At 47.0% G+C, this 18,951-nt stretch overlaps 1 protein-coding gene and 1 non-coding gene across 4 annotated transcripts in view; one reads left to right on the top strand and one right to left on the bottom strand.

The window, feature by feature from the left end:
• The window catches only part of Prrc1 (proline-rich coiled-coil 1), a 30,709-nt gene extending 16,276 nt beyond the window's left edge, over nucleotides 1-14,433 (bottom strand). The window contains exons 1-7 of one of the 3 annotated variants that reach the window (XM_087592317.1): nucleotides 14,296-14,433; nucleotides 11,122-11,279; nucleotides 8,646-8,762; nucleotides 7,704-8,093; nucleotides 6,136-6,296; nucleotides 3,245-3,347; nucleotides 829-992 (exon numbers count right to left, since the gene is read on the bottom strand). In XM_087592317.1, coding sequence (XP_087448443.1) covers nucleotides 829-992; nucleotides 3,245-3,347; nucleotides 6,136-6,296; nucleotides 7,704-8,093; nucleotides 8,646-8,742 — 915 coding nt within the window. In that variant the 5' untranslated portion in view covers nucleotides 8,743-8,762; nucleotides 11,122-11,279; nucleotides 14,296-14,433. 3 annotated transcript variants of the gene reach the window in all.
• A 3,638-nt stretch (nucleotides 14,434-18,071) lies between these two features.
• Nucleotides 18,072-18,211, top strand: LOC120098370 (small nucleolar RNA SNORA48). The gene has a single exon (XR_015643184.1). It is a non-coding gene; the product is annotated as a small nucleolar RNA SNORA48 (small nucleolar RNA).
• Nucleotides 18,212-18,951: the final 740 nt, after the last annotated feature.

Below are 18,951 nucleotides of genomic sequence, written 5' to 3'. Positions count from 1 at the left end.
ACAGAGACCAAGAGGAGGGTGGGAAGAAAAGGAGGGGCCAGCACAGGAAGCAGAAAGCAATCAACTCCAAAGAAATCTAGATGTGCTCCCAAGAAGCCACACAGGAGATGAAAAGACAGAAGTGAAAGCCAGGCACAGCCTGGCACACTTATAACGCAGGACTCCAGAGGCAGAAGTGGAGCCAGGAGTTCAAGGCCAGTGTTAGCTCCACAGTGACTCTGAGGCCAGCCTGGCTACGGGAAGCCATCTAGACAACAGAGAGGATGGCCACCTGCTGGCAACCTAATGAAATCTCCAGCTTAGGGGCTGGAAGTGCAGTCTTGTGGCTAGGCAGCTGGGAAACCAGAGTCAGAGAAAAATGTTCAGAATCTTGTAGAAGTTTTGCTGCAAAAGGAAGCAAGCACGCTAGAAAAGGGCAGGGAGGTCAAAGAATTTGCTGGGATTTCCCTTTGCTTGCTTTACAATCGGGAAATGTTTAGGTGCCAGAGACTCCACTTGTTCTTGCACGATTGTGCCCTTGTAAACTATGTGAGTGCAGTCATGGGTGTGTGTGTGTGTGTGTGTGTGTGTGTGTGTGTACCGGGCATGAAGATACCCAAGAGTATCTCTTCTTCTTCTTGTTTCTTATGTGACTGCTTTCCTGATGAGTGTTCACCAGTGTGAGACACTGCTTTCCTCCTCCAGTAACCATTCAATTAAGATTCCTTTATATCTCCATCACAGTACAGTGTTGTCTAACCCATGACAAAGCTGCTATTCAGCATTAAATATGCTGTACCTCCACGCAGACCACAGGACCGTTACTCTGGAATAGCTTTCACTCCTCACCTTTAATCCAGCTGCATACCCTACGGGCTGTGGGGCGATATTGGACTGTCCAGCCTCCCCGACAACCACAGCTAGGCCGAAGACCTCCTGGAAGGCATCTCGGACAGCAGCCACTTTCACTTCTTTATTTGAGGTTACAACAATATCCAGTTCGCCTCCAGATTCTACAAAACAAAAGAAACTTCAATTCCAAATCTAAGCAGTGACTTTCTAGTAATTACTGCCACACTGTGGTGGTTTGAATAGAAATGACCCCCACGGACTCATGCGACTGAATGCTTGGCTCACAGGGAGTGGCATTATTAAGAGATATGGCCTTGTTGGAGTAGGCGTGGCCCTGTGGGAGCAGGTCACGGTGGGGGCAGACTTTGAGATCTCCTAAGCTCAAGCTAGACCCAGTGTGACACACAGTCTCTTTCTGCTGCCTGCAGACCAAGATGTAGAACTCTGTGCCGCTCCAGCACCAGGTGTGTCTGCACGCTGCCATGCTCCCAGCATGGTGACAATGGACTGAACCTCCACAACTGTCAGCCAGCCCCAACTAAATGCTTTCCTTTGTAAGAGTTGCCGTGGTCATGGTGTCCGTTCACAGCAGTAAAACCCTACCTAAGAAGCACATCATAGGCTCACACGTAATTGTTACAAACCTCCTGCGTGAGACAGAAGATGGAGCTTTATCCACCAGAACACGCCTGCAAAGTACCACTGTCAGGACTCAAGCCCAGGAGCACTGGACACAAATCCTCCTTCTGTCACACCATCTGATACAGCCACACGTCTGCCACCCTCTGACTCAAGGTATACTATTCCACCTGTGCTTAGAACCAAACTGCCAACTTCCCTTGCGTTTTAAGGATGGGAGTTACCTGAAGTCTCACTCGCAAGCTGAGGCTGGCACACACCTCCTACAGACTGAGTGACCTGTGGTACTCGCTGGAGAGCATAGTTCTTCAGTACTCTAGGAAAGCTCCAGAACACACTATCTCTGCCTGACGCACCGCCTTCTGTAGGCCCACAGTGGTGGGTACCAGTGGGAGGGACTCAAAGGCCAAGGGCTATACTTTCTCAGCTTCACTACCTTGTGGAAGACACAGGGCTGGTTTCTTAGTAGAAAAAGACCTGCTTTCTCAGTGGGCTTGCTCTAAGAACAGGAGTTCTGATGTAGTATACCCAATAGAACAGCAAGAGCTCCAAAAATGCTAATTCCTTTATTTAAAATATGTACACAAAAAAGAAAAATGTAATTTAGTAAGTATCTTCAGCTACATTGGTATGTGTATATGAATGGGAAAATTAATAAAGGTGGTAAAGTCAAATTATGAATCCTTTGGATAGTTACCAACACAGAGCACTGTTTGGGGTTTTATGTTTGTTTGTATTTTGTTGACTTTGGAGACCATGAACTGTGTGCCTGAGGCAAGCCTGTCATCTCCCACTTCGCAAGCGCTAGGATTACAGGCGCATGTAACCATACATGGCTCCCTGATTATCCCTGGTTCAATTCCCACTACACAGGAAGCAAAGATATATGCAGATATAGATGAATGATGCATGTGTATGTAAATTCAACTGAGCTCCAACCCTAATATAATAACTGTACCTCTTTAAACCCAGGTTCCTTACCCCAAGCTGAATGAAAACACGTATGTCCCAGCATGCTTGTGAGCACGTGTCTAGCAGAGCAAGCACTTGGAAAACATACGTAATCCCTGTAGGCCTGACCAGGACAGACAGGAAACTACCAACAGTCGAGACAAGCTCTTTCCACTGCCACTAAAACCTTCTGCTCACGTAGCTACGCTCAGCTCCAGCTTACGAGGAGCTTCTCCGGGTTCATTAACTATAGGTTTATTAACTACAGGTTCTACAGCTGACCCATACTTCCTCATATACTGGGGATATACATAAACATTAAAGAGCAGTACAGTATGCCTGGGTCAGCTCTGAGAGCTTCTGATGAGGGCTTGGAAGCAGCTAAAACATGTTCCCAGCAAACTTCATAATCCAGGCTTATTAACTGCTAGAGTAGGTTTGCCTAAAAAACTTATTCCAGATTGAGAATAATCATGTTATTAAAATAGGTAACTAGAAAAAATGCCAAAAGCAAGTGTAAACAAAGTATCACTTTAAAACTAACTGAAGAAAGAAAAAGCCATATAAACCACTAAAAAATTACTATCAAAACCCATCATCCACATTGCTGTTCCTCTGTGGAGCTTTAAAACTTATATAATGGTAACTAAGAAAAAGATAAATTAGTTACACCCCAAACGAGGACAGAAGACAGATCTGTATTAAGCACACAGGAAGAGGTTCTATTACTACCAAGAGTCAGGAACTGAAAGCACACTTAGTGTGTGACACTGACAAACACCACAGAAACAGTGGCCGACACCCATCTCACGCATGTACATACTGATATACGGAGCCATGCCGGGATCCAGCGTCGTGATCATGCTTTCTACAGAATGCTTGGTCTTATCCAGGACAGATTTCACCATGGGATTCCCAGCCACGCCCTGCGCGAAGCAAGATGCAAACATTCATTTCAAGCAAAGAGCATCTTGACTTTCGTAAGCGTGAAGAACTTTTTAAAACTTTATTTTGAGAATTTCAGACAGGCAAACAATGAAGTATGAGCACACTACCCCAATTTTGCTCCCCAATTTTCACCATGTCCCAACACGTGCTCCCAACTTCATGTCTTTTCTTTAATGACCAACTAAGTGTGGTTACTACTGCTCATGTGAGCGCAGATGTGGACATCCGCCAGAGCACAGGAAACTTACCAGTGGCCACAGCTAAAAAGGAACCATTCTCCCTCAGGTTTTGTGTGTCAACTTAAGACAAGCTAGAGTCATCAGAGAGGAAGGAGCATCAGTTAAGGAAATGCCTCCATGAGATCCAACTGTAAGGCATTTTCCCAATTAGTGGAGGAGGGCCCAGCCCATAGTAGGTGGCGCAATCCCAGGGCTGCTGGTCCTGGTTTCTGTAAGAAACCAGACTGAGCAAGACAAGATGAGCAGGCCAGTAAGCAGCACTCCTCTGTATCAGCTCCTGCCTCCAGGTTCCATCCCTGTTTGAGTTCCTATCTCGACTTCCTCCATTAATGGACTGTGATCTGGAAGTATAAGCCAAATAACACCCCCCCCCCAATTGATTTTTGGTCATAGTGTTTTGTCGCAGCAATAGATGGAATGAAAACGTCGTCTTTCAGCATGAAAATGCTGTCTTTCAGCATGTAGAACTGAAAGAGATTCACAGAAATGGCTTCTGAACATTTAAGAACTTGTGTGTTGAAAAAGTATAATAAAATCAAAATGTAGATTTAAATGGAAAAAGTTATACTGTGTCTATCATAAAAGAGTACTGCTTCAGTCAGAGCTCGTAACAAAGCCAGAAAAGCAAATCTTCCTCCCAACTTTAAACTGAGCAAAGATAAACACAGACCACATAAAACAAAATTTCACGGAGGGACCAAATTTAATAGCTAAGAAGCAAAAATTAAAATATGGCTTCAAGGTTAGGGGCTGGCTTGTCAGCTAAAGTCCTTGCATCACACATATGAGGACCAGAGCTGGGATCCCCAGAACCCACATAAAAACTGAGTGGGTGTGGTGGCCACATGCAATCCCAAGGCCCAGGAGGGAGAGGCAGGGCAAGCTGACCAGCCAGATTGGTCCCAACCAAAGCTCGGGTGCAGCAAACCTGACTTCAGTACTAGGTGGAGACCAGTCACAGAAGATACTCTGTGTCAACCCTAGGCCTCCACACACGTGCAATACACGTATGTATGTGTGTTCTCTGTCTCTCTCTGTGTCTCTCTCTGTGTCTCTCTCTGTGTCTCTCTCTGTGTCTCTGTGGGTCTCTCTGTGTCTCTCTCTATGTCTCTGTGGGTCTCTCTGTGTCTCTCTGTGTCTCTGTCTCTCTCTCTCTCTCTGTCACACACACACACACACACACACACACACACACACACAGTTTCAAATGATTTCATCTATTAAATCAGGAAAATAAACATTGTACTTCACACTAACATCCTTTGCTACACCAGGAAGTGGAGAATGCAGAACCCCACAGGGTAGTGTGGCCACTGGGAAGCAACAGGAAGTTCGAGGGCACACACTGGACGTTCATCAGGAACTCGTGATGCCAGTGAAGCCCGTCCAGGTGTACGCACGACAGTGCTCATCAGTTTATGTCTCAGGATTAAAATCCTAAGGGATCATTACAGAGTCCAATGGAGACATCGTGTTAGCCAGGCTGATGATGCAGGCCTGTGATCCCTGTCACAAGCCTGGCAGCAGGAGGAGGACTGTAAGCTTCGGGCCAGCCTGGGATACTGAGTGAATGCCAGACTGACCTAGGCAACTGGATGAGACTCTATCAAAAATCAAAGTAGAGACCCGGGGCTCAGGCTGAGAAATAAAGTGTTTATCAGTGTATATAAGGCTCTGGGTCCAATCCTCAATACCACCAAAAACAATAAAAAATATGGAATGTTTACACATTTTTCTCATTAAAGTGATTTTAAAACTTATAACCGGATGATACTGATAACAGATTTGTAAAATAAAACATGATAAATGCAATAGCTACAAAAGTAGTTATGAAGAAACTATATTCTAACGAACGACTGTTAGCGCTGGGGGGCTGATTCAATGGTAAACCTCACTGAAGCACGAGGACCTGGGCTCAGATCAACAGCACCCAGATAAAAGGCAGAGCACTGCAGCACAGGTCTCAAGCCCTGGCACTTGAGTGGGATACACATGAGGGCACCTTGCAGCTCACTGGCAAGCCAGCCTCGCTGACTGACAAATTCCAAATTGAACGACAGACCCTGAACCAAAAATAACGTGAGGAACAGAGGAAGACCCTTCAGTTGGCCTCCACATTCATTCACACGCACACACATACACCTGCACGAATGCACCCCACTCAAACATAAGCAGACTCTGAACGCTCAAGAAACAAAGTCAGTCAGTCAGTCAGTCAGACAATTTTACAGCTTGGAAGACATTAATAAAGTCTTCTAGTCTTCATTAATTCAAAGAAGAACTTCATTAAGACAAGGAATACAATGACCATGTCCCTAATCCAACTGGAGTCTTAGTAAGAGAATAAGTACATGTATACAGACATGCACAGACAAACGGACACACAGAGACAAATGTACAAACACAGACAAACGACAAGAGGAACTACAGAATCCGGCCATAAAGGGCTTCTTCCCCTTGCTCTATTCTGTGTTCTCAGAAGTCTCTCTACCGTTTGCACAGCAGCTTGAAAAGCAAGCACCCTTACCTTAATAAAACCCCAGATCCCTCCAGCAGGTGCGTCATCCTGGCCTCTGCTAATTCTAGGATCTTCTTGCTCCTCTGGGAAAGTAATGGCTGATGTGGTTCCAGGTCCCTGTGCCAGCGATGTCATACTGGCTTGCTGAGTAATGGGGGCTGGCAAAATACCTAGTCAATGGCAAAAAATTTAGTTGTGTAATTTATTCCACAAATGTTTTCCTATAAAAAGATGCAGCATGCGAGAATCTCAAACCGAATTCAATAATAGAATCACGTAAGCACCTAAAAGGAGGTTATTAACTGAAAGTTTTATAAAAATAAATGTAAAAAACCCCTTAAAAGGTGTTTCCCCTTTTACATAGGTTTACTGAGCATCCTAAAAAACAACAAATCTAAGCACACATATACACACATATAGGGTGTGTGTGTGTGTGTGTGTGAGTGCCTATTCAACATTTAGATGACTGGTGTATTTCTACTCTCCTTAATCCAAACAAAGAATTGAATTGAGCACTCAAGTCCCTCTTAAAAAATAATAATAATCATACATATGTATGTATGTATGTATGTATGTATGTATGTATGTATGTATACTGTGTATATATAATCCATACACTCCCGAAAGAAAATACCCGTTGGGGCTAGAGAGAGGGTTCTCAGCTAATAGCACTGGCTGCTCGTGCACCCACACTAGGTGGCTTCACAACCATCTGTAACTCCAACTGCAGAAGATCCAACAGCTTTTCTGGCCTCTGAAGGCATCTGTATGCATAAGGTGGCCATACATATACTCAGGCGCGTGCATACACACACACATACACACACACACACACACACACACACACACACACACACACACACACATACAGAGATAACCACATAATTCTTATGCTCCAGAATACATTTTATCTGTAAAGGCAGATAAGCCAAATTGGATACTAAATAATCAAAGCTAAATTACTCCTCTACCCTAAAATGATAAACAACAGAAGATGACAAAAATTAGGTTTTAATCATTTATTTTTAACAACCACACTAAAAAACAGGGGGATAGGGGGACAGAAAGTGATGCACTTGGCCTAAAACAAGAAGTGGGCTAGTGTCATTCACTAGCCAGGGTACTGGCTAGATAAAATCTACTCCCTAGGAAAGCTGGTTCTGATTTAAAAAAACAAACAAAAAAGTGAACTACAGTATAGTCTTGGGTGCAACCTGCAGCTAATCAGTTAGCAATAAATGTTAGCATGGAATTTGGGAATTCTTTCTCACACCTCACATGTCAATCGTACATCAATTTTTATAGCACACAAAAACTGTACAGTAAGTTCCATCGGTTTTACTGTTAATAGTTTAAGCAGAAGAAGAGGTTGAGTGGGAAAACAGGAGTCAAGGAGTGAGAGTAATCATTAATGTAGAGAAATTTACCCCATGAGCAGCAGATGCCCAAGTCTACACATAAACCAAGGTACCCCACGGTCCACTATACAATCGCAGGGCCACACAACCTAGAACACAGCACACAGTAATGACACAGTAAACACAGCCGAGTCCTGCAGACCAGCAAGCGAAGCTCACCTGTAACTGGAGGTGCAGAAAATGATGGCATCAAAGGTGTCTGGGGAGCTCTCCCGGCATGTCCCCTGGTGATGTCGTATGTTGTACCGACTGAAAATCCGGATATCGGAGGCCCTGAAGGCGGTGCAGACAGAAGAGCCCCCGAGGCGGAGGTTGCAGGTGGGAAGTGGGACAATGGAGGACCGCTGAAGGCAGTGGCAGGCGATGGAGACACGGAGGGTGGCACAGAAGTGCCACTCAGGGGAGTGGAAGGAGCTGGAGACAACGGCACAAAAGGAGGTGGCGCTGATGGCTGCACGGGAGGCAGGGAGGACTGAGGTGTGGAATACGAGTGTGGCGGCACAGTCTCCATCCCGGACGTGTTGGGAGATGAGAAGGAACTGGTTACAGCTAGAAGAGAGCAGAGAGGATAAAAAGTGAGAAATGCTTTCTACTTCATTTTCAAACACTCACTGCTTGGGAAATTCCTAATACAGAAAGCCAAATCTTAATAACTAATTTTAAGTGTAATTTCCAAAGCCTGACAACTGCATCTGAGTACAGAGCCCTGTAATGCCACTGGGGAAACAGCACAACATTGCCTGAGAGTAAACCTTCCTTTCTACGTGTTTGTTTCTTGAGAAAAGAAAGTCATTTTTTTTCATCCCTGACATGAACATAAAAACTTCAGCACTAAAACCTTAAAAAGATGAATTGTCACAAAGTCAAAGAACATCAAAGACAACACGTGCTTTGAAGGCTGGCTACCAAGAGGCTTGCAGCAAACCATTAAGCTTCCTTACTTACGACAAGCGAGAGTACTTCTTTGTTATTGTTTAACTGTAAAAGGACAGTTTCTTCCCACCCTGACAAGACAGAGAAGCACTAACACACGAATTCTTCTAACTGATTCAGAGACGGTGTCTCCAACCCTCCAGCCCAGATGTTCAGCACAACACAAACCTAAGTGAGCCTCAGTGGAGGGCACGGCAGCCAAGCCTGCAGAATGCGGGGGAGGGGTTCCAGGGGGAGTCGTCTCGATTCCGCTTTCTTCCATCATTTTCCCTCAAGTACGGTGCACTGCAAAGACAGAAGAAGGTAATAGGCTTTACACGGGACAGCACCTCAAGTATATGAGAGTGATAACTTCAGTCAACTTGACAGACTCTAGACTCACTTGGGACGATGAGCCCCTGGGGAATTGTGGGCAATATCCTGATTGTGTTTACTAATGGCAAGATCCACCCACCGCAGCCAGCTCTATTCCCTGACTGGGTTCCTGGACTGTAAACATGGAAAATGGAAGTTCAGCAGCACCAGGGCCATGCCGCTTTGTAAACTTCATTCAGGTCCACTGGTAACCATTCTAGCAACTGGAGTCACCTGGTTTCTAGAAGTTAATCAGCCTGTCTTCTATGGACTGTTGACTCTTCTGGCCTGTGGGCCCCAGGGAAGATGTTTATTGAGCATGGGACATTCTTTCACTCACTGCTCATTTTCCTCCACACAGAAGCTTCTCAGCTCCCTGCCTCCTGACTTCTAACTACCTCAGTGAGTAAACTCATGGTGGTCTCTGACTCTTGCCGAGACCCCTCTGCAGGTTTTCCTCTTGGATAAGGACGGGTCTACACTACAAATCTCTTATTCCCTGGTCTGTCTCTTCTTACTCACCTTCCATTTGGCGACCTACGCCCAGGAGAACCCGGGAGGCTGAGTGGGATAAGCAGGGAGCGGGGCAGAGGCCAGGAAGATAACGGCTGGAATGTAGGAAACCTTGAACCATGTTCCGTTGAGCTAAGTCTTTCTGAAGGCAGGGGTCAAACATGTTGTCCTCTTTCCAGGAGCAACCATTGTCAAAGGGCAGTGCAGCTAGGCTGGGTTGCAGTAAATGACATTTGGGCTTTATAGAAGCTTTCACTCCCAGGGCAGATAATTTTATGTTTATGAGTGTTTTGCCCCCGTGCCTGTCTGTGTATCGTGTGGATACCTAGTATACCCACAGGTGCCAGAAGGTTTCAGATCCCCTGAAACTGGAGCTACCGCCTGTTGTTAGCTACCATGTGGGTGCTGGGATTTGAACTCAGATCCTACGGGAAAGTAGTCAGTACTCTTAACCACTAAGCCATCTTTCTAACCCAAGGGCAGATACTTTTTTTTTAAAGGAAACAGGGGACCCTCCCTCTAAACCAGTAGTTCTTAGCCTTCCTAATGCTTTGACCCTTTAATACAGTGACGTGTGGTAAGTCCCAACCATAAAATTATTTCGATGCTACTTCATGAGTATAATTTTGCTACTGTCATGAATCTTAATATAAATATCTAATACTTCTGATTGTCTTAAGTGACCCCTGTCGTTCAACCCCCCTGCGTCAATTCCCACGACCCACAGGCTAAGAACCACTGCTCTGTGTAGTTTAGAAAAGTGCTGGCCCATAGTCAGGAAAGATGAAACAAGAGATCTTCCCAAACAGAAAGCAGACTTTCAAAAGGAGGAGCACCCTTTTCCTTGAGGAGTCCTAGCCCCAAAAGCACTGGGACATGTCTTCTCATCCTCTGTAGGTAGAACAACAGTATGATCTGGGTGAAAGCTCCATACTGAGCTGGAGTTTGTGAGGGGTCCACCCTGGCTGAGGGTCAGAAAGGAGAAGTCTCCAAAGGGAAAAATCTAAAACAAGGTCAAGACAGTCACTGGCTGATGAAAAGTCACAATGGAATTCACCAGTCCACCAGTCCCTGTTGGAATTGCAAGGGGGCCGGGAGGAGCAACTTCTAGACCAGAACAGACTTAATCTGAGGAAGTCAGTGCATGGGAGGTCTCTAGATTAGGAAACAGACAGCTCACTGTCCACTTAGACTAGCGATAGTTACAGAGGAGCAAGTGAGGGTCCCAAGTACCCATTGCCAAGGACAGCGGAAGAAGGGTAAATGGGAGACTGGACTAAAGGATGCTCATGAGTATCTCTAGGACCAGCCACCGCCAAAGGTCTGAAGTGAGTGGGCAGGTTCCAGGAAAACAAGACTGGAACGCTGGTTACTGTAGTTTGGGGAAACGGCCATCACATAACCAAAACAGAGAAACCTTTCAAACCAGCGTGACCACGGCTAACAAGCAGCGGTCTTGATTCTGGAGGCCATGTGACTGTCAAGCTCCCGCCTGCGTCTCCATCTCAGTGGGCTATACCTTTGAACTCAGAAGCATCAGATAAGCCCTTCGCTCTCTTAAGTGGCTTTTGTTGGAGTATTTTACTCAGCAAGAGGAAAAGAGACGGAGACAGTAGAAAACCAGTTCCAAATCGGCCCTTGATGTTTTCGCTCGGTTTACAAATGTTCAGCAAAGACAAACTGTTTGCCAAGCGCTGTAATGGGCCTCTGGAAATTCAGTGCCAAGCAAACCCAGTCGATTTAGAGACTTGTATAGGACACAACCAAATCACAGTACCAATGTCCAAGGATGCTGGGACGAGTCAACACAGTAACAGCAATACACGTTTCGAAGGCTGGATGGATTCTGTATGCTGTGGCTACGGACAGCATGATGAACAGAAAAGGGATTGTGACTGCAAGGTCTGGGGAAGGTCTCCAACTCACAGATAAGCTCTGAAAGATAAAGCAAACTTCCATAAGCCAAGGGAAGTAAGAACTTAAAGAGGGAAAGGGAAACCTTCCATTAAAAAAAAAGTGATCGCTCCGCAGGTATAAACAAAGGGAGAGAACACAATCAAGAAAACCCACGTACGTGGTGGGACAAGACTGAGGGGCAGTCAGGGGCCCAGATGCTCAGCCTTCCTGACTGAGGTAACAGGCAGGACATTTTAAGAGAGAAAGGCAACGAGTAGAGGAAGACCGCCTTTTTATTCTAACTCTTCTGATATTTTAAATCCCTAAGAAGAAAACAATAGAGAGCTCTGTGCAAACTGATCTCAGTCACAGTCACTAGACAAATTCCAAACGCAGAAAACAGACGATGGTACCGCACCACTAACGAATGACTCCATAGACCTTACTTGGACTTCGCCGTTTACTAATTTGTGTGTGTAAGAGGTGAGTGCCGCTCTGTGAAGCTGTGACAAGCGCCCAGTCACCACCCCAGCTGGAACGCCATTGCTCCAGACTCCCTCACTGCACTCCTGTCACATCCTCCCTCCAAACACAAACACTGACAACAAATCACTCACTAGTTCTCTCCTTTCTCTCATTTCATAAAGATATACAAAAGTAAATTCCAGGTAATCCCTTAATATTTAGCTCCCCCCTCCCACCACACACACAGACACCGCCATTTGCCTCCGAGATTCATCCGAGTTGGTGCATTTATAGTCTTGATGAACAACATTTCTACCCACAGATGTGTCAGTCAGTCCACGACCTGAGGACATGGGTTGACCCCAGTTACTAACAATTCCTATTTGGGTTCTGAAGATTCCTTTGGGCTGACATTGCGACTCAGTGGTAAACTTTTACCTAGCACCGTGATGATCGGAGGTGGATGAGAAAGAATTCCTCTGGCTGAAGTGTGCACTGAACTACTGGGCAGAGACACCACTTGGGAAAACAGAAGACACGAAGCAGGATCTGCCAATACCCTACTCTAGAAATAACCATAACCCCGTATCCCCCAGGGTTTCCATGACGACTTCTGGTTGTCACCAGGGTACTGCTGGTATGGATTAGGTAGCAGCTCAAATTCCTATAATGCACATCCCACAACCCACAAGCATCCTGTGATCCCATGCATCCGTAGTGCCGGACTGAGACTCTGTGGCCTAAACTAGGGTAGTGATGACAGAGATGAGAAAAAGGAGACCGACTCGAGAGACGTTTAGGGGTAAGACTCAGTGAGTGCCCATAAAGGCCAGGAGGGAATGAGGCAGCATTACACGGTTGGTCCGACAGATGATGATCGCAACAGGGAAGACAGAGAATAGTGTATGAGGCCAAGGAGGATGGTGGTGTCTTGTAGAGGATCAGAACGTGTTTCAACTCTAACTCAGCAAAATCAAGTTCCTTGAAACACTTAAGTGGGGGCAGCAACTGAGTCTGGAGTTCACAAACCACAAGTGTTATGGTTATACCAATGGCTTCTGATAGCATGTTCTGTGATATGTCTTCCAAGAAGGGCACACCAAAATAAAGGGACTACTGCTCACCACCAAACCTTCTTCCAGGCATGTAGCCGACTAACCCACAGAAATACAACCAACAGAAAGGCAGGGAGAAACAAGGAGACTGTGGCTCTCAGAAGCCACATTTCAAGGTACTAAATACTGAAGAGCAGCCAGAAGGGAGGCCATGAAAGTTTCCATGGGTTTGCTAAAGTACAGACAAGCTCAGAACTGTTTCCAAAGAGGGGAGACTGAGGAGTAGCAAAGGAGTCCAGTCTGTACCCCACCACAGCCTGGTTGTGAAGAGGAGAAACACAAGACATTCAAAGAGGCTACATCTGTCTATTCCCTACCTGGACAAAGACAGATAACCTGAAAGAGAAAGTTCCTTCCACAGACTGCATCATTTTCTACCAAGGTTATCTCTTTCCTTCATCTCTTATCAGTTACTCCCATTTCTGCCCTTCCGTAGAAGCTATCTAATCCTTGCCAAAGGCTAGGTCCTACTTAAACCCCAATCTCTCAGCAAGAGCAAAAGAGCACACCTGAAATGCATGACTGTTTACTGTTTGAGCAATGGCTTAAACACAGTACAGAGATAAACTTCGCAGACATAAGCATACCTTCTCAGAAAAAAAGAGAGAGAGAAACCTATTAGGATAAGAACACCGGTGCAACAGTTGACAGAGCTACTACAAAAAGTAGTCCGAGTGCATCAACGTTACTAAAGGGAAAAGAGATGGAAGCAGCGTAGATTAGACCTCAGGGTCTGATCAAACTGCTCTCCGAATCTGCGTGCGCCTACTTTAGTCTGTTTTTAAAAGATAGGTGGCTACTTAAAAGGTAAGTAGGAATAATGGACTTCTGGTAAAGACAGAGCATCAGAAGCTATTCCTATTGATATCACTGATGTCCTAAGACTGCCCCGACCCCTGGGCAGACTCGGGACGGAGGTCAGCAGTCTTATTTTCGGTGCGGAGCCCAAAATAAACTTCCCTAAACACTCAGTGATTCAAACAGTGCTCAGACAGCACCAGAGTGCCAAAAAGTGCCAGGTTCACAGACAAGTCAAAGCTGCCTCTCAGATCAGAGTCCTGACAAACACTCTTGGACAAGTCATCCTGCCATTTAGGAAATAAGCAGTCCTAAATTTCTTGCCGAAATGGGTCGGGTTAAAGGCGGCCTGCGGGGCGGCGCTGGACACTCCCGGGAATCCCGGGAGAAGCCGCTGCGTCCCACCCGGGCCGGCGGCCTGGGCAGTCTGTGCCACGTCTGCAGGCCGGGCAGGGCCGGGCGAAGGTCCGCGAGCCTGGCCACTCGTGCACGCGCCGGAGGGTGCGGCCGGGAGAGCGGGGATCGGGGTCCGAGCGATGCTAGGAGGGACCCCGCTGTCCGGACCAGTGTCTCCGCCGCCCGGAGCCCCCGCACCCCGCCGCCGGCCGGCCCGCCCACCTGGGGCTCGTCCGCGTTCCCTGGCCGCCGCGCGGGTCACCGCCCAGGCCGGCGCTCACCTGCTCCAAGTCAGCGCCTGCGCGGAAGCTGCACACGCAGATCGGGGTCGGGGGTCCCGCGAGGGGATCCGGCTTACGGTGGACGAGGAAGACCTGAGGAGCGTGTGTCCCGCGCCAAGATGGCCTCCGCGCCGCCCCGCTGCCACGTCGCCGACACGCCCCGACACGCCCCTCGGCCGGCCTCCACCGGGCCGCCCCACACCCACCCAGAACTGGCCGGGGTGCACCGCCGCCCACGTCGTTCTGTCCCCACCCCCCTCCCAGCGGGACAGTGATCAAAGCTTTCCGCGTAGCTGAGGTGGCCTCCTGAGAGGTACTGGACAGGAGAAGGGCAGCGAGTTACTTGCGGGTTTTCCTCTTAAATACTGGTAATGCACATTGTTTTATAATTAAAAAAAAAAAAGCGAAAGTCTGGGACCAACTTCTTATCATACAGGCACCTGGAACAATTATTGTCCAATAATCCAACCACGTAGGTTAAAGAAACCAGTGAATGAAGCGATAAAAAATTTACATCAGAAATCTTAATTCGGATCTAAAGACCCCTTGTTCAGCAGCATTCCCTTGTATAGCCCAACTACTCTCCATATTTCCATGTCTAAAATGGGAACTATAATGTCCAACTCCGGTTAACAGAGTCAAATAAAATAAGATGGACGGAAAGCCTTTTCAGCTGCCTTCTGTTCAATACACGGAAGGTGGCGGCAGCTTTTGTTGTAGCTGGAACTTCTCCTACGGGGATTTATTCACATATTTGACGTTGATGCATCTCTTGATCTTGGCAGCTTTAGACGCTGCAATGCTTTCCTGAAAACTAATACTATTTAGCAGTTCCGTGGCTGTAAATCGGGCTCTGTAGCTACAGTGGGTTGCCTCTGTTACCTTATCCACTCAGAATGTGTGTGGGTGGCCTTCCGGGTGGCTCTTTGGTGTTGTTTGGGATGGTGCTGAAAGTAGATACCGTCCTCGTCCCCTTAGCTGGCACCCTTAATAGCTATAAGGTATGTTGATTTCTTCATTCGTTTAGCAAATATTAATTAATGCCTGCAGTGCGCCAAGCATTGGTACTTTGGATACTGCAGCGAACAAGACGGACGAGGTCGTTCTTAATGTATGGCTTTCCTTCGAATAACAAAAAGCCCATGAGCTGGACAATTAGCAGGACAGCACAGAGTGATGTGACATGCACCATAATTCCACACTTAGGGGGTGGGGTAAAAAAATGCGAGGCTTCGTGTCAGACATGAGATTCCAACAGAAACTTATCCCCAAGTAGGCTGTGGTTATCTAGACAGAAGGAAGAGCACGAAGGGAGCTGGGGGAAGGTGTGTGCTTTGTCAAGGAGGAAGTCAGAGGCTGGTAAGAGTAAGGACAGAGAGGACCTGACCCAAGTCAAACCCAGCCTGCAGGCCATGCCGAAGCCTATGGGTTCAGTTCTGTATGAAATGGGAAGCCAGTGGATTGGGATGGGCAAGATGACAAGCTTTTATTTCAGTTTTACATCACACGCTGATCACCATGTGCCTGTACTACACAGGGGTGACAAAATAGCCAGTAGAGGGACGGTGGTGGCTTAGACGGTGAGGGTGGTGCGTAGGCTAGACTCGTCTTGAAAATCAAGCTGCTTTAATTTCCTGATGGCTTAGATTTGGAACCTGTTCATTTCCTGAGTCTGTCCTAACAAGTGGCAGTGGTTAAACCCAACAGATTTTATACAGAAGCCAGTGCCCCAAGACCAATATGTCAGCAGGGCCACTCTTAAGACTTAGGGGAGAACCCCTTATGTCCCTTCCAGCCTCTCTGCTGGCAGCGGTGTTTCTGAGCTTGTACAAACTTAGCCCCAGTCACTGTCCCTGGGTTTATGTGGCCACTTTTCTTCCCATGGCTCTGTAGGCTCAAATCTCCTTCTTTGTCTGTAAATATATTTGTCATTGCATTAAGGATCCAGCCTAAGTCTAAAGACACCTGGGAATCTTACAGAGAACTTACTTACAAATAAGGTCACAGATAGACATACGAGGGAGGGAGGGTCACTATTCAACTGACTATATAGACAAAGAGGCAGAAATGAATGAAAAACATAGGATTGTAAGATAGATTTTGAAGCTGTCAATCTTGAGTGACATTTCTAATATAATGTAATTGTTACTTTTTTGGTTGCTATGTCCATACATCCCTGACAAGAATCAATGTAAGGGAGAAAGAAAGAAAGGGTGCATTGTGTTTTATAGATTAAGGATTCAGACTATCTTGTCAGGCAAGGCATATGGCAAGAGAGTGCTTCACCAAGTCACACTATGCCCCAATCAGGAAGACAAGAGAAAACAGGAAGTAGGGCCATACTAAGAAACCTCTAGGCCCTCCACAGTGATCCACTTCCTCTGGCTAGGTGCCACCTCAAGGTCTTCCCCAACTACAAATATGTGTTCACACAGAGAAGCCTATGAGGGACATTTGACATTCAAATCATGATAAAAGGTATGCTTTTCATCTGAACTCCCTGACAGGTGTGTGTGGCCAGCACCAGTATTCTAAAGTTATAAACAGAAATCTCAAGCCTTTCAGGATTACACGGAGAGCTGGAATTGAAACCCAGACTTCATGGATGCTACCCCAACTACAGCCTTACTTTTAGGATGGTAAAGAAAATAAAATGTGTTCTTAAATGGGCAGACAACGAGGGGTATCAGCAGACAATTACAACTTAAGGAAAAAACAAGACACCACTGTGGAGGTTAGTTCTTGTCAACTTCACACAGCCTAGGGTCACTGGGAAGAGGGAACCTCAGTTAAGAGTGACCTCCATCAAACTGCCCTGTGGTCATGTCTGTGGATCATTTTCTTGGTCAGTGATTGGTGTAGGGTGGCCTAGCCCACTGTGGGTTGTATAAGAGATTAAACCGAGTAAGCCTATAAGCAGTATTCCTCAGTCTCTGCCATAGTTCCATACTTGAGTTCTTGAAAAGCAAATGTGGTTCAATGTTTCCACCTTATCACTTTTGGTGTCAGAACACCCCTCAGAGAGGCAAAGCACAGAGGCTCTAGGCTCTGTTCCTTTCTGCCTATTGGGGTGCCAGGCTCGTAAGATGCCTCCACAGCGCTCAGGGAAGACAGAACGCAGTCTAGGATAGGATCCTAGCCCGTGTTTAAACAGCATGGGCTGGGATGGAGGCTGTGGTTCTCAAACTCCTGGGTACCCAGATGCTGCTGGGAGCCAGAAAGAGTTGAGAACAGAGTGGTAGTGGGGGCCCAAGAGCCTGAGATGAGCCCAAGGCAGGGAGAGGGGACTCAGCTCAGGGTGAGTGCCAGGAATGCAGAGAGGCCTTCTATGGGAAACTTAGGTGTGGTTCTGTATGGTGAAGACCTCCCGAAATGGTGGTCCTTGATAAGAGAGACAGTCCTTGCTAGTCCAAACTATTTATTCATGGAGGAAAAGAATGTATATGACTTACTCAGGGTGAACCAGAGATTAAATACCTTTTGTAGGAAGGAATACCTGGGAAGGGAAGCTTATTGGCTAAACCCTTGGGGCCTATCTAGATACCTCATTAGCATACAGAGCTCCAGGCTGTATGCTATCAGTTGTCATGGTCTATGTGACAGTTGTCATGGTCCTCTTAGTGGGGTGTCGTGGTCATGTGCTCCAGGACAGGAGTCTGGTCAGGAACTGGTGAACTCCTGCCACTCTCAATTAAGAATCCAGGGTTCTACCACCTCACCAGTTCTTCTGTCTGGCAGCAAGGTCCACTGTTCCACAGGCAAACCCCTCCCACACTCCCCTCAGCAGTGGGCAGAGACACCTTGTTGGTGGTGCCATTCTTCTATCAGTCAGGGGCAGAGCAGACAGTAGCTCTTGTTTATCCTAGCTTGATGCCTGGCTTGGTGACCAAAGCTGTTTTATGCCTAGGACTCATAAAAATCAAATCAAATCAAATCAAGTCAAATCCAGGCCGTGCAGCTCAGAAGGGGAAGACAGAGACCTGCAGACTGTCATGTCACCTACAGACCTGACCCGCCATGCACGGCACAGGTGGGCCATAGACACCTCGTTGCCTACACAATGGAGAATATCACCTGCCCAGCAGTGTGGCCAGTGCAGCTGTATCCACACAATGTTCACGTACGAGGTGGTCAAATGGGAGAGAAAGAGAAGTGGAGCAGCATGAGCGTTATGAAGAGAGAGGGAACTGGAGACTTGAGGGTAGAGGGAAGCAGCCTGTTGTAAGCGGCCAGCCCCACCACCTGGGGCCATGTTGAGGACCCAGACTGAGCTGCCACTGAGGGCCATATCTGAGCCCATGGCTATGCAACCAGTGGAAAGGAACAATGTTGATGTCCATGGCTCAAATTGTGACTAGAGAACATGGAGATGTCCCAGGTAGGGCAGCCACTGGGGACCACATGAATGTCCGGGGGCTGTACATAGCTGGTCATGCTTTTCACTGAATTCAGTGTGCTCGAGAGCTAGCCCCACCTTTCACCGCTAGTAGCACTTAGAAGAACAGGCCCTGTACCTCATCCAGGCACCACAGTGGAGCTGACCCTGGGTAAGCCTGCCCAGGAGCATGAGTGTGGGAGAGCTAATCCCACCATTCATCTGCCCTGGAGGTGACACAGACACAGGGGGGATGTCTCCAACCCTTCTTGCCAACAAAG

This window comes from Rattus norvegicus, chromosome 18, assembly GCF_021556685.1.
Source record: "Rattus norvegicus strain SHRSP/BbbUtx chromosome 18, alternate assembly SHRSP_T2T, whole genome shotgun sequence".
In the NCBI taxonomy this organism is placed as follows: Eukaryota; Metazoa; Chordata; class Mammalia; order Rodentia; family Muridae; genus Rattus; species Rattus norvegicus.
This window is presented reverse-complemented; position numbering and strand designations above follow the sequence as displayed.